General features: G+C 47.7%; 2 protein-coding genes across 3 annotated transcripts in view; both read right to left on the reverse strand.

Moving 5' to 3' along the window:
• Nucleotides 1–4,408: 4,408 nt before the first annotated feature.
• Nucleotides 4,409–7,787, reverse strand: GPX2 (glutathione peroxidase 2). Its single transcript, XM_031679143.2, has 2 exons — nt 7,417–7,787; nt 4,409–5,071 (listed from the first exon to the last, which is right to left on the reverse strand). The coding sequence occupies exons 1-2, from the start codon at nt 7,636–7,638 to the stop codon at nt 4,721–4,723; spliced, it is 573 nt and encodes a 190-aa protein (XP_031535003.1). The 5' UTR covers nt 7,639–7,787; the 3' UTR covers nt 4,409–4,720.
• RAB15 (RAB15, member RAS oncogene family) overlaps nt 5,021–13,491 on the reverse strand; it is a 28,585-nt gene continuing 20,114 nt past the window's right edge. The window contains exons 7-8 of one of the 2 annotated variants that reach the window (XR_012073680.1): nt 9,895–10,024; nt 5,021–5,071 (exon numbers count right to left, since the gene is read on the reverse strand). Coding sequence is in view for 1 of the 2 variants with exons in the window: in XM_006206965.4 (XP_006207027.4) it covers nt 13,235–13,393 (159 nt within the window). In the remaining variant the exon portion in view is untranslated. Of the gene's footprint in view, nt 5,072–9,894; nt 10,025–10,684; nt 13,394–13,491 lie in introns of those variants that run through there. The other variant, XM_006206965.4, reaches the window with a different exon arrangement.

A 13,491-nucleotide genomic window follows, 5' to 3' on the forward strand; every position in this document is an offset into this window, starting at 1 on the left:
AGGACATTCGATGAAACTAGGGAAATCTGAATAAAATGTGGACTTTAGTGAATATAAATAAATAGCATAGTTTCGATTGCTCCAAAGGGATCTTAGAATATCTTACTTTGCATAGTTGAAAGAACACAGGCTTGGGTGTTGTAAACCCTAGCATTTTGGCCTCTGCCATTTGGTAGCAGTATAACCTTGAAACAAAGAATTACTCTGTATTTTATTCTCTCCCTTCTATGAAATTGGGCTGATAAAAATTGTTACTATACTTCCTTCACAGGATTGTTAGAAGATCCCAATGAATAATGAATGTAAAATGCTTTGGAAAGCATATAAAATACTAGATGCAATGAGATACGTTCAGTTCTTCCCATTCTGCGATCAAAGCTTAAGGGTCAAGCATTAGAAACAAAATTGTTTCCTATTCATAGCTCAAGACATTCTGAACTGAGTGAGCAAAGTTGTTATCAGGGAAAAGCTTTGTTTTGTGACAGGAAAAATTCTAATAGCTGAGGTTTATTGAGTACTTACTATGTACCAAGGCCTTTTTAAAGCACTTGTTTAATCCTCATTAACAATTCCCTGAGGTAGATACTATTGTTATCCCAATTTTAGAGCCAGAGAAACTAAGGTGTAAAGAAATTAACTACTGCAGGTCACACAGTTAGTACAATGACTCCCTATCAACAACAGAGTTCAGTGCACATGAAGTGTGAGGGTCCGACAGGGTTAGGAAGAGGTTGAGAATATCAGTGACAGCATATCTAGGCAGGTCAGATCAAGACTTATCCAGAAAAGTTAAGGCAGCTGTTCCTTAGGGATCAGTTGTTTTATTCCTGGAAAATGTTTTCCACTTTCTGCAAATCTGACCTGCTGAGGAAATCATTTGGTGAAATGAATCCAGAAAGCAGAGAAAATGTTTCATTACTTGAAATAGCAGCACTAAGCCCATTATAGCTTCTGAATTGTCCCTTCTTGGAGTTTGCTAATGCTTCCAACTTCGTCGTTTGGAACTCAAGAGTACGAGTTTATGTGCCTCTCCTGATAGCCTCATCTCTCAAAGAGTATATAACTGTTTATTTTGGACTTACATTACAAAAATTTAAAACATAAGATTCTATCCATATATTTCATTATTAAGCCAACATTGTACTATGTTTTGTGATACTTCAACATCTTCTAGAATTCTTTTGTCGATCTAATAGAATAAAGACCTCTTAACTCAGTTCTACTGCATCCATATTTTTCTGTTTAAATAAAGGGGAACCAGGCAAAAGCTTAGGTCTTCTTTTCTTCCTTCCTGAAATACAAGAAGGAAAAGAAATCCCCTGTTGGTGTGATGGGGAACATGAACTTGTCCTGGCACCTTATTCTTTCTGTATCTGCTGAGGTCTACCTAATTAGGTTCTTGAAATTCAAAGTTCAGCCTGTTTTTTGTGTTGTTTTAGCAAGCTCTGTCTTCCTCAAATGGTCTTGGGTTCTCCCAGTACTAATTAATTGACATATGATATAGTCTGGGCAGGCATATTATATAGTAACAAGTCTATGGCTTGTTACTTGTAAATTGTCACTAAAAAGTATACGTTCCCTATTCTTTATTGCATAACAAGAGTCCTTTTAGTTTCATTATTTTGTTATGTGAGCAAAGCTAAGTTTCTTGACTGGATTTGAGGCTCTCAGTTTTAAAATGTATGTTTCTTGACTGTAGTCCTCTATTGAGAGATGCACTGTGGTTGGGTAGAGAGGAAATCAAGAAACCGGGGGTTAAAATTAGCTTTGCTAATTTTATGTGCAATGTCATGGTGGGACATTGGGCAGTCGTTCTATCTGTACCTCGGTTTCTTCCGTAGAAAAATAGACATAATCATGCCTCCTTCACAGAATGTTTAAATCAAATGATAGAACATAAGTGAACGCGTCATTAGGTTGTGCAGTGCCGTGTGCAGGCAGCTGTCAGTGGTCTTCATGCAAAAACTGAGATCGAAAGCACTGTTGTGTTGTGGTTAATAGGAGAAGGTTTGGAGTCAGACTGACTTGGGTTTAACTTTCAAATCTGCCATTCACTAGCCCTTTGTCCTTGAAAGGTGTCTTGTTCAGTTACCTTCCCTTTAAATAGAGATAAAAATTCTTCATAGGGTCGGTATGGGGGTTAAATAACCTAACAGATAGAAAGTACTTAGTGCAGTGGGTGTATGTAGTATGTGGTAATTTGGACGATTGATGTGATGGTGATCATAAGAAATCAGCAGATTTGAAATCAACAGGATTTGGCTCAGTGTTTCTTTAACTAAGATATAGCTGTGGGAACATAATCATGACAACAATCATCAATTTCAGTCTGTGCATCTTGGCCTCCTAAAATCGTTTATTCCAAGCCATATTTTTTGTAACAGCCCTCAGAGAAATGATTCTCTCTGTCCTTCCTCTAAATCGAGTAGCATTATCTCAGCACTTCTGGGACAGCTTGTTTATCAGACTTCTCCGTACTTCCTGAGTGCCCCTAGGGAAATTTGATTAAGAAATTTTGTTGCTCTAGGAAAGTGGATGACTATATTAAGCTTTGCCATGTCTGTTTACAACAATAAGCTGGTATGTCTGGGGATGTAAAGGCGGACAAACAAGAGCTATAAAGGAAGCAACTTCTCATTTCTCTTCATTTTAACAACAGCACAACTAAAGATTGAGTAAAACAAAATGTCCTTGTAAAGCAAGTTCCTTCAGTCCTGCCTTCTCTGGTTCCCTCCTGAGCCAAACTTGCCAGGTCCCTTCAGAAGCAAACAGCATTTCTCCTCTGAGGAGCCCTCTTCCTAGATTGTGGCCCTTTCTGACTCTCTCTGCAGAATCACTTGTACTGTAATTCCCATTCCTTTGGGAGTCTCTAAATAATTCTTTAACTTGAGCCTTATGGGAAAGACCCAACATATTGTTCTGGCATATCAGGCCCTAAATTGCCTGTGGCTTAATGCCAACATCCAGGATAGCTGGCTCTGCTGTTGAACATCGTAACAGGTAGTAGCACTATAAAGGTGATGAACAAATCATACTGGCATCCCACATGAAATTCTGTATTTTATTTCTTCAGGGAAGCCATTTGTTCCTGCAGTTATTGTTCTAAAAATCAGTGTGTGGTCTTCTCCCTGCCCCCAACCCATACCCCAGCTGTTGGCTCTAAGAGTAGGAATCTTGGAAGGCTTGAGTTCACAAGAGTCAAATTAAGGGCAGCCTTAATTTAGCAGAAGGCCTGCAGAAGGATGCCAGGGGATTCCCACTGCACCACTCAGGTTATGGTTTTGAAATAAGGCACTGTCGATGACATAGCTTTAGGAGAAGGTCATGCAGTGGGGATTCTTAACCTCTATTCCACATTTACTTCTCAGATGATGCAAGTGCTTGGAAAATGGTTATGGGGAACATCATAGGAAAAGCATTTTCCTCTCAGCATTGGGGTTCTCAAACAGTGTATCTGGTTTGAACTGTCCTTTCAGGGCTTCAGTGAAGAGAAGTGAAGTAATCCATCTAGTGGTCGGAGGAGGAAAGGTGGGATGAGAAGTTTCCCGGGAGTTTGTGGAACAAAGTGAAAGGGCAGTGGGCTGTCAGCAGGTGTCTTCTCTAAGAGCATGATGGGACCTGGCCTTAGTGGTGGTGGTGCTTTTTGAGGATGCTGGGACTAGGTGAGGAATCGGGGCACTGTTCTTGCAAAGCCCTTCAGCAGAACTCTATTCTCACAGAGAACAACTATCACATTGGCAGGTTATGAACAGTCTGACTGTTTGAAGGGAGGCCCTCTCCCATCCCCACCCTCACGGAAGAAGAAACCAGTCATTCATGCCTAAACTTGTCTGCCTTGTTCCTGAATTTGTGATTAATGTGAGTTTGATTATATGGAACACAAACCCTCATAGGGTGGGAGTTAGTCTAACAGAATCCAAAACAAATGTTACTCAACAAGGTGGTCAGGAAGTGGATAAAGTGCTCTTTGTGTTCTCAGAAACTGTTCCTGCTACACCCTCACTATCAGTGAAAGTGGACCGAATTCAACTTATCCAGGTGCAGGTAGCATTAGTCAGCCTGGGACCCACAGTGAGAGTGACATCTCCCTGACTGGTATCCTCTAACTTCCCAGTGCTTCCTCCAAAGAGCCCACTGTCTTTTTTTCCTGTCTTCTTGTTAGCATCTCCTTTCCCCAGTTCTGGAGACGAGTCATAAAGTAATGATACAATTCACATTTCCTGAAACTCCACCTGCCGCCACAGACCTTGACCAGAGCCTGCTTTCCAGACAGTGACTGGGGTGTCCCCTTGATCAGAGCCCCCGTCTCTGCAGCCTTGGTGTGCTGCCAGCCCTTCAGTCCCACCTGCAGTTTGTACCATCCCTCCCGCCTCTGTCAAGGAAGAAGACACTGAGAGCCTGGCCATGTCCCTTTATTGGACTCAGCTGGCAGGCAGGCCCCGGGCCCTTCACACTTCTCAGACACCTCCCAGATGGATTTAGGAAGGTGCCATCATTCTGTGAAGGCCTAGAGCCCACCCACCCCAGGTTGAATCACCAATCAGAAGGTTGTGGGGGGGAGGGAAAAGGCAGACCAGAAAGGCAAGGCTGTTCAATGAAGGAGACTGATCTCAAGGGAAAGCCTGCATCCAGCAGAGTCTGCTTGGGGCACACTGAAGGCCAAGGAGAGAGACTCAGGGGCAGGATGAAGTGGGAGATCTGTGGGCTGAGCGGCGCAGGGTTATATGGCAACTTTGAGGAGGCGCTTGATGTCGGGCTCGATGTTGATGGTCGGGAAGGTGCGGCTGTAGCGTCGGAAGGGCTCCCCCTCCGGCCCGATGAGGAACTTCTCAAAGTTCCAGGACACATCTGAGCGGCGTACGGGGCTCCAAATGATGAACTTGGGATCCGTCATGAGAGAAAACGGGTCATCATAAGGGTAGGGGAGCTTGTCCTTCAGGTAGGCGAAGACAGGATGTTCGTTCTGACCATTCACATCACACTTTTGGACAAGGGTAAATGTGGGCTGGAATCCACCCCCAGGGCGGACGTACTTGAGACTGTTCAAGATCTCCTCATTCTGACAGTTCTCCTAGGGGAGGAGAAAGACCAAGAGCTTAGAAAAGGGAAGAGGGAGAGGAAGGGTCCAGAAAAAGTCTTTCACCCTCCTAGACTCCTCATTCTTTCTGTGTATCTTCCCCCCACCACCTCTGTTCCTTCTCTTTCCTCTTTCATTTCCTCCTTCATTCAAGGAGAGGGCAGACTCCTTGAATCAGAGTCTTTGCTCTCATAGCTGTTATTGAATGGTTTGCTAGGGCACTTCTGAAAGTTCTTGCAGATCCTAGCTTGGCTGTTCTTTTTAGCACTTTTAGATTGAGCACTTTTGAGCTCTTGCTTCTCTCTCTGACCTACCTTGAGCAGTTCTTAAGGGTATCTGTCTGAAGCTTCAAGGAAACTTGAGTTCAGGGCAGGAGAAAGAAAGGGAAAGGAGGCCCAGGTCATACTGCCTAGAACCTTCTACTCACCCAGCCACACACACACTCTCTCTCTCTCTCTCTCTCTCTCTCTCTCTCTCTCTCTGTCTGTGCTACCACCTGCCCTTTCCCTCAGCCCTGGTTTTGCCTCCCCTGCTTCTAATTACCAGTGAGTGTTGAGTATAGCTTTGGCCTCAGGCCTACTCAACTCCTCAAACTGAGGGTGAAGTTGGGGCCTTGAGGAATAGGATTTATAGCTTCTTGCTTTCATCTCACCTTGTCCTACATCGAGGTACAAATAGGAGGAAGCTTTGATGAAGGAAAACCCCACCCAAGGAAGACTAGTTTTCAGGTGCCATGAAAGCAAAGTAAGAGACAACAATGAATGTACTGTAAATGGAATTACTTTATGACCAACTGGGATGGATTAAATAGGATAGGTTTGGGGTTCTGGAATAGTCCAGGGGAGGGGACGTTAAGGAACTAAGTGCTTGAGGGCCAAAGGTTGTGACTGTGTAATTATCACTCACTGCTATCTCAAGACTCCTGTACTTCACACTCACTCACTGTACTCAGCTAGACTGCTCAGCCCTCAACCTGTTCTCTCCCTACTGCCATCACTGTCCTGTCCCTACTCAGCAGTCACCACCCCTGACAACCCCAAAGTCCTATGGAATCCCTTATTTTCCACCCCTACCCCTCAGTCTGAGTCAGACATCTCTCTCTGGGAAAAAGTTCCTGCCTCTGACTTACTAGAACCAATTAGTACAGTCAGTTCCAGGCCATCATGACATCTTGAGCCCAGAGTTGATCGCTATTAGATGTCTTATCTCCTAATGCAAATGGCTGGCTGCCAGTAGGCAGGTTGTGGTTTTCCTCCAGCAACCAGCTAGCCCAAATTGATGACATAAGGCTGGAGGTAACTTTGGGGCTAGAGACACCTCTGAAGAGGTTTCACCCTTTCTGTCTTTCTTGTCCTGACCAAGCCTAGAAACAGGGAAGGAACCATGAAAGAACAAATGGTTTGGGCTCAGGTTTGTCCCAGCCAGTGACACTTCAGCCTTCCTGCCTGTATCTCTGCTAATCTCTGCCTTGCCTCATGCCACTGTGAATTGACCAAAGGGATTATAATTAGAGGGTTCACCTGGGGACATTCTGCCTATTGTGCTATTAAAACCATAAGTTAAAATAGAAGAATCCCTAAAAGATAACTTGAGGTGTGCGGGCTGACGATCCATGACAGCCTGACCCACTGATCAGAGATGGGGAGGTGCACGTGATTCCCGGAGGAGACATTTGCACTTTGCAGACCCTGAGCCTTGCCCCAAGTTCACTCTCCACTTGGCTGATTTCAAACAAACAAAACCTTTCTATCTAAATAATAAAGTTGCCTGCATTTGCATATTACTTTATATTTTTCAGGTTACTTTTGTAGATCTTATCCCCTCAACCTCACAATAATCCTATGAGATAAATGGTATCCCCAGTTTATAGATGAGGAAACTGAAACAGGAAAATTGAGAGATTCTTCTAGGGCACAGAACCCTTAAATAGCAGAACCAAGTCTAGGGAGAACTGAGGTCTCCTGAGTCAGTTCAGTCCTAGTTTGATTCTTGATCTTCTATTTCCTCCAGTCATTCATTCAACAAATATTTAATGAGTGCCTTTTATACCCTAGGCACTGAGGACACAATGAAGAGAAAAACAGACCAGGTATCTGCCCTCGGGTAGTGTAGTGGGAAGACAGTAAACCATAAAAATCCACATCTTCGGTGTTTAATCACAGACAGTTAAAATCATACAGACTTCCCCTTGGTATTCACATGCACCTAAAAACTTAGATTAAGAAAACATACCCCCATGATTCCAGACACTCCAACACACATAGTCATTGTCCCCTGTCCTTAGCCTACTAGAACTACAACAGCCCAATTCCTTGGGTACAATACAAGGGACCTCTCACCTGATGTCCAAATTGGTTGCAAGGGAAGCCAAGAACCACCAGGCGCCTAGGAAAGCGGCATTGCAGCTCATTGAGCTGGGTGTAGTCCCGGGTGGTTGTGCCTCAGAGTGAGGCCACATTCTCGATGAGCACTGCCCTGCCTCGGAATGTGTTGAAATCTACCTTCTCCCCATCCAGGCTGATCGCACTGAGGTCGTAGAAAGACTTGGCAATGTAAGCCATGCTGAAAGTGCAGAGTGAGAGGCAGAGTGGCGTGAGCCCACTTAAGGGTCTATTAAAGGGGTGGGGAGGAAGGAGGAGCCAGGAAGGCTCTCACAATGGGGCTTTGAGCATCTCCAGGATGACTTAGCAGAAACAGTCGCCCACCTGTAAGTGCTGTTTGAACAAGAAAGTAGCTCCTCCTACTTACAGACTCTGAACAAAGCCACCTCCCTGCCCAACCCTGCTGGCAACCTAGGAAGGGCCAATGTGATATCTATGAACAGACGTGAATAATTCACTGCTTGCAGGAAACCAGAGCCCCAAAGTTCGAACCGGGAGGAAAAAAGGGAGGGAGGGATGCAGGATTGACTCCTATTTGTCCCAGCAAGTTGTTCTCACTTGGCACAGACATTTAGTGAGTGCCGAGCTCTGAATTGTGCAATTGAGAGGTTAGGGTCTACTGAGAGCTGAAAGATGAGGAAGAGAATTGGGCGCATGTCCCTTTGATTCAGACTACAGCTAAAATATACACATTGCTGTTCACATTTTTCTCTTTGGCTATTTCAGAGGGCCCCTTAGGAGAATGGTGTGTGATTTTCAAAAATAATGGCTTTCAGTGCCTCAGCTTGCACCAGGCTGAAGAGCTGAAATTGTGCTTGTCTTGGAAATCTTCCAGCGAGTGATGGTACTTGTCCTGGAGAGCACAGCTGCCCTTGCCCCTGTGCTGTCCCATCTCCTCTTCTCTACCTCCAACCCTGTCCCCACAGGTCATGAGTTGGTTGGGGCCAGGACAATGGTGAGGAGTCACAGAGCAGGTGGGTAAACTCAGGGGATGGGCTACCCCTACCTCTTCTCAGACAAAGGTTCAGACTCCAAGACTTTCCAGAGGGGCTTGTGCCGGTCATTCCCCACAGGAGAGTGCAGGGAGTTGAAGCTGCTGTGGTTCTAGACCCAGCTAGGCCACCTGGGATGTTTTCAACACCAGCCATGCAGTGTACTGCAGGACACATGGGGACCTGCTCAGGGCTTTCATGGGAGCACAGCACTGGAAGCCCACAGAAATGAAAAATCCTAATGCTTCACTTCATTCTTCCAAGTACCACCAACACAACAAATGAGTTGTTGTTGTTGTTGTTTTTTCTTTTTTAATGCCTGGATTTCTCCATCAGTAAAACTGGCAGTTAGACTTTACCTGGCTTTGGGATTCTAGAGTGAAATTTCAGTAACAGTGCAAATGTTTACTAGAGAGTTTTTCACAGATACGTGTCCATTGGGAACTGTCTCCTAGAACAGAGAATAAGCCAGGCTGGGGAGCAGCTGGTCTTGAGAATCTGATTTGTTGAGAAGATGGAGGAAGTACTCGCCAGAGAATGCTCAGCTTTTCTGTCTTTTATAGGCTGTTCATGGCTGTTTATAGCGCAAGGGAACCCATAGGTCTCAACTGACTACTCCCTGAAAACAAGCCTCCATTACCTAAGTGGGAAATCTTTTGCCACTAGAAGAGGTGGCAGGAAATGCAGAGAGAAATGTGTCCCCTGCTGAGATTGGGTGGAGTTACTAGAAAAAGCAAATAAATGTTCCTCCCAAGCCACTGAGTCAGAATGTGGCCTTGACAGTGGGCTAAACTTTAACATAAACTTGCTGGAATGGCCTGCATGCCTAGTGCTTCCGAGTACTCTGGTTCGCGGTGCAAGAGGAAGTGCCCAACAACAAAGAGGCCGCAGGCAGGGAAAAGGGGTCGAGGCCGGTCCTGACCTGTTACAATGAAGACTGGCTTGCTATGTGGGATTACACCAGAAGCTTGCAGTGGAGTAATGGTAAGGAAATCAAGCGACCTTAAATATCTCGGCTGTGTAGGAGCATATTCTACTGCAGAAGACCTTCCTGTGAAGATCATGGAATCAAATACAGGACATTGAACTCCCAGGAGCCTTACTGGCTTCCTGAGACTCTTCTCCAGGAAGACCTGAGTTGAGAAGGGGGTGCCCTCTTCCTTGGGTCCATGCTGTCCCTTTTCTCCAGGGACAGCCTAGGACACTGTGGGTCACCCAGGTTCTCACCTTTCATGATTGAATAAAATTGATGAAGCGCTCCTAAAAGACATCTTTGTCTCCAACTTGACCCCAAACGGGTCCACTTCCCAGGAGCTTCTAACTTTGGATGTGCACGAACACAGCTTTCCACAGGGACAGTAGTTGTTCTGGGAACTATACTGGCTTAGTCTAGACAGAGAGCCTAAGTCAGTGGTTCTCAACGCTGGCTGTGAGTGAAACTTACACGTAAGAGATTTTCCTAAATAGAGATGCCAAGCTTCCCCCTCCAGAGATTTCAATTCCGTTTGGTCCTTTCCAGCCACAACTCTGCCACTGTTCTTCGGGGCCCCAGGCCCGTTTCCTCATCTGTGGAACTTGGAAAGACACACAGACGTGACTGTTTGATTATTCCGATGGAGGAGTGTTATTTACAAGTGCTCTGTAAGTTGGAAAGTGCAGGCTAAGATCATAAGCTACCATTGCCCCACCTTGTTTTATTCCTTCCTCCATTTTATCCCTACCTCCAAACATTCTCTGCCTCTTCTGTCAGCTCCGGACCCGAGTATAGTATTCAACAGCCCCTCTGGACCCTGGGATTCCAGTCTGTCTTGTTGCCCTGGGGGTATCCAAGCTATACTAGCCCATCCAGGGCTAGGATGAACTTCTGAAAGGTGGCTTAATCCCTCCTCATGCCTTCAAGAACTGTTCCTGTTCCATTCTAGGCAGATGAGAACCTTCTTGGCTTTAAAGACACCCTCAGACATAGATATTCAGCATCTGCATAATGACTGTCCTTGATCTTCTTCAACATGACCCCACCTTGGAGCAATGGGGCTTTGCTTGGGGCTCCCCTGCAGGTGGCATTAGGAAAGGTACAAAAGGGAGGACAACGCCTGCTGCTTCCCATTGTCTTTCTACTGCTCCTGCTTTAGGGTTTCAGAGCCTCCTCCACCAGCACTGCCTCTCCCCGCCCCCTGAACTGCTGGTGTCGAGTGAGACCTACTCCCAGGGACTAATACAGGCAAGCACACCTGTGGTTTGAAATATTCTTTATTTTGTAAACATCTGTGTTTAAAATAGATGAACCCTGCTTACAATTCGTATACTGGACCCGAGACACAGTACACAAAGTTCACCCGTCACAGGGAGATGGTGGGGCTCAGGAGCAGGTGCAGTGCCCGGGGCTGCGCTGAGTCTCAAGACAGCAGGTGCGGAGGTGGTGAGGAGTCAACAGGCAAGAGCGCCTGCTCAACAGTCCGGGCCTAAGGCCAGGTCCCAGGCCACCTCCTGGACTGGATGAGTTTAGGGGTGAGAGGCCAACTCTGGCACCTGGTGAGCGGAGCTGCACCCTCAAATCCCAACCCTCCTCCTGCCCTCATGTGTCCCCAGCTGTGGCCCTTGTGGATGGGGCATATCAGGCCATAAAACCCCAATCCCAGTTTTCCCTTCCAGAACCCCAAGGGTACAGTAAAAACATAGTCCCTCTTTCCTGAGGGGGCTAGGAGAGAAATGGTGCTCTGCCTGATCTTCAGGGAAAATGGCAATATTGATCCACAGGTTGGAGCCAATGCCCAGTATAACTTCCCCTTCCTCAGGTCCCTGGCTGAGGGCACACTCAGTGTGGGGACACTGAGTGTTGGCACTGCCAATCTCCCCACCCCAGTGTGATGCTGCATATGTCTTGATACGCGAGGAGTCAGTCCTCAAGCATCCTCAGCCCGGTTGTGACTTCATTCTAAAGAGTCAGTTTTCTAAATTTCTCATTAGCTGACTATTTATAAACTATTCCTGCCTTCCTTTTCCTTCCACTATGCTAACCTATCCCCTGTTTCTACGTCCTGAGTTACCCTCTCCTGCTCTCTCCTGATTAGGTAAGAGTCAGGAGGAAAGGTTTGGTGATTTCAACCCCCACCCTTTATTTGGAGGAGTAAAGAAGTGGGGCTCTTAATCCTTCAAATGTGTGTGTCCTGGAGTTTGGTCCTCAGCTGGTGAATGTTCGATGCCCAATTCTTTGCTTTGCTCTAGTGCCAGCCACGCAATGCAGCTGAAGGCTGATCCTGCTCCCTAGGCTTCTCCCGTCTTGGGAAGGTGGGGAGGAGCCCTACTAGGTTCCTTCCTTCAAGCTACTCTTGGACCATCTAGGGTTAAAGAAACTTCTTCCTGAACAAAAGCCCTGGAGGAGGGAGTCTGCTTCCCTTTGTAGCCACCTGTAGCCACAGTACAGCTGGCAAGCCCTCAAACCTCTGACTCAGAAGCTAAAGGGGCAAGATGAGCACTTGGCCCTGAAGGCTGAAGGGAACAGCACCAAGCATGCTTCTCCAGGGCTTGCTTGCTTGCTTTCTGCCCATGAGCTCCCTGTCCTTCTTCCGAGAACTCTGAGTCTTGGGAAAACCTCGAGAGTTGAAGGCTAGGCTTAGTGAAAGACCACCAGCCTGGCTCTGTCGCCTCACTGGCCAGGGTGGTGGGGAACACCCTTCTTACACAAGAAGTGGAAGATGGGGCCAGGAAGCCCCGCTGCCGCTGAGTTCTCCTCTCGTTTGCAAACTGCTATCCCAGCCTACTGTCCCTGGCTCTTAACCTGATATACAGGAGCCGGTCCTTCACTTCCAAACATTCTCCTTTCTGGAGTATGTGGTCAGCCTCGGGGGTCTCCTCACCCCTGCAGTGCCCTGGAGCCTTGGTCCACATCTTTAAATTCGGGAGCCCGGGCCGGGGGGTAGTGGGGTGTGAGAAATTGTGTACATGCTGCACGGGAGGTAGAGAATGAAGGTGACTTTTTATCCCTGCCACCCTGCATCATTTTTTTTTCTCTGAAGCACCTGCCTTGGAGCTCAGTTCCCCCAGGAGGCAGGTGGGCAGCAGCCAAGCAAGGCTGATGCTGGGGCAGGGAGGTAGGACAGCCCCAGGGGTGGGGACCACCAGTTGGGGGTTTACTTCCTCCCTTGACATTCCTCCTTCCTGGGTCATGGGAAGGCAGACCCATGGCACAAGACAGGGCAGTGGGGAGGGAGGACAGGAAGAAGCTCCCACAAAGCAGGGCAGGGTTCTCCCGGGAGCAGAGCATGGAACATCCCCCTGAGCCTGAGTCCGCTCCCTTGCGCAGGCGCTGCACTGGCGGCCATATGAGACACGTGGGGAGAGTGGATGTGGGGCTCTGGTACAAACACACCACACACTGGAGGGGAAGGGTCAGAGAATGGGAAGTGGGAAGAAGTGAGAAAAAGCAGACAGGAGACAAGATGCACTGAGAGAGAAGGAGCCTGATACTGGCCTTGATGCCAGACTCGGCCATTGTCTGGGGAGCTCGGGGCAGTGAGCCCATGCTCAGAGCCCATCAGGGGCTCACAGCTGGCCCATGGCTGGGGAACCAGGCTGCAGGATCCTCCCCAGGGTTGGGGGGCTGGGGGCAAGGCTGCTCGGACAGGACAGCGGAGCTGCTCTCGGGGCCAGGCAGGGGGAGGAGCAGCGACGGATATTCCACAGGGTCACCCGGAGGAGGGGAGAGGGATCAAAGCCCAGACGCCCTGGGTGCCCGCGGCCTCCAGAGGGGAGAAGGGATTGTGCGGGTGCTCTACATGGGACCCTCAGCACCAGCAGGTTTTTGAAGAGTTCCCTGGGCCCTCTGGTTTGCCCTCATCCTCCTCCAGCTCTGCCAGGGCCAGCTCATTGCTGGCATGTGTCCGCAGACCTTCCAGCTCCTTCCTGTGGGCCTGCAGCACCAGCTCCGTCAGACGTGTGAAGGACTGGGAAACCAAGGAGCATAGTTACTCTGGTGCCTCCTCTTCTTCCCCCGGCATCCCCGTGACTGCCCGAGGGGCGGCTCTCATCTGACCTGGGCTCC

The sequence above is a fragment of the Vicugna pacos genome, chromosome 6 (assembly GCF_048564905.1).
Source record: "Vicugna pacos chromosome 6, VicPac4, whole genome shotgun sequence".
NCBI lineage: Eukaryota > Metazoa > Chordata > Mammalia > Artiodactyla > Camelidae > Vicugna > Vicugna pacos.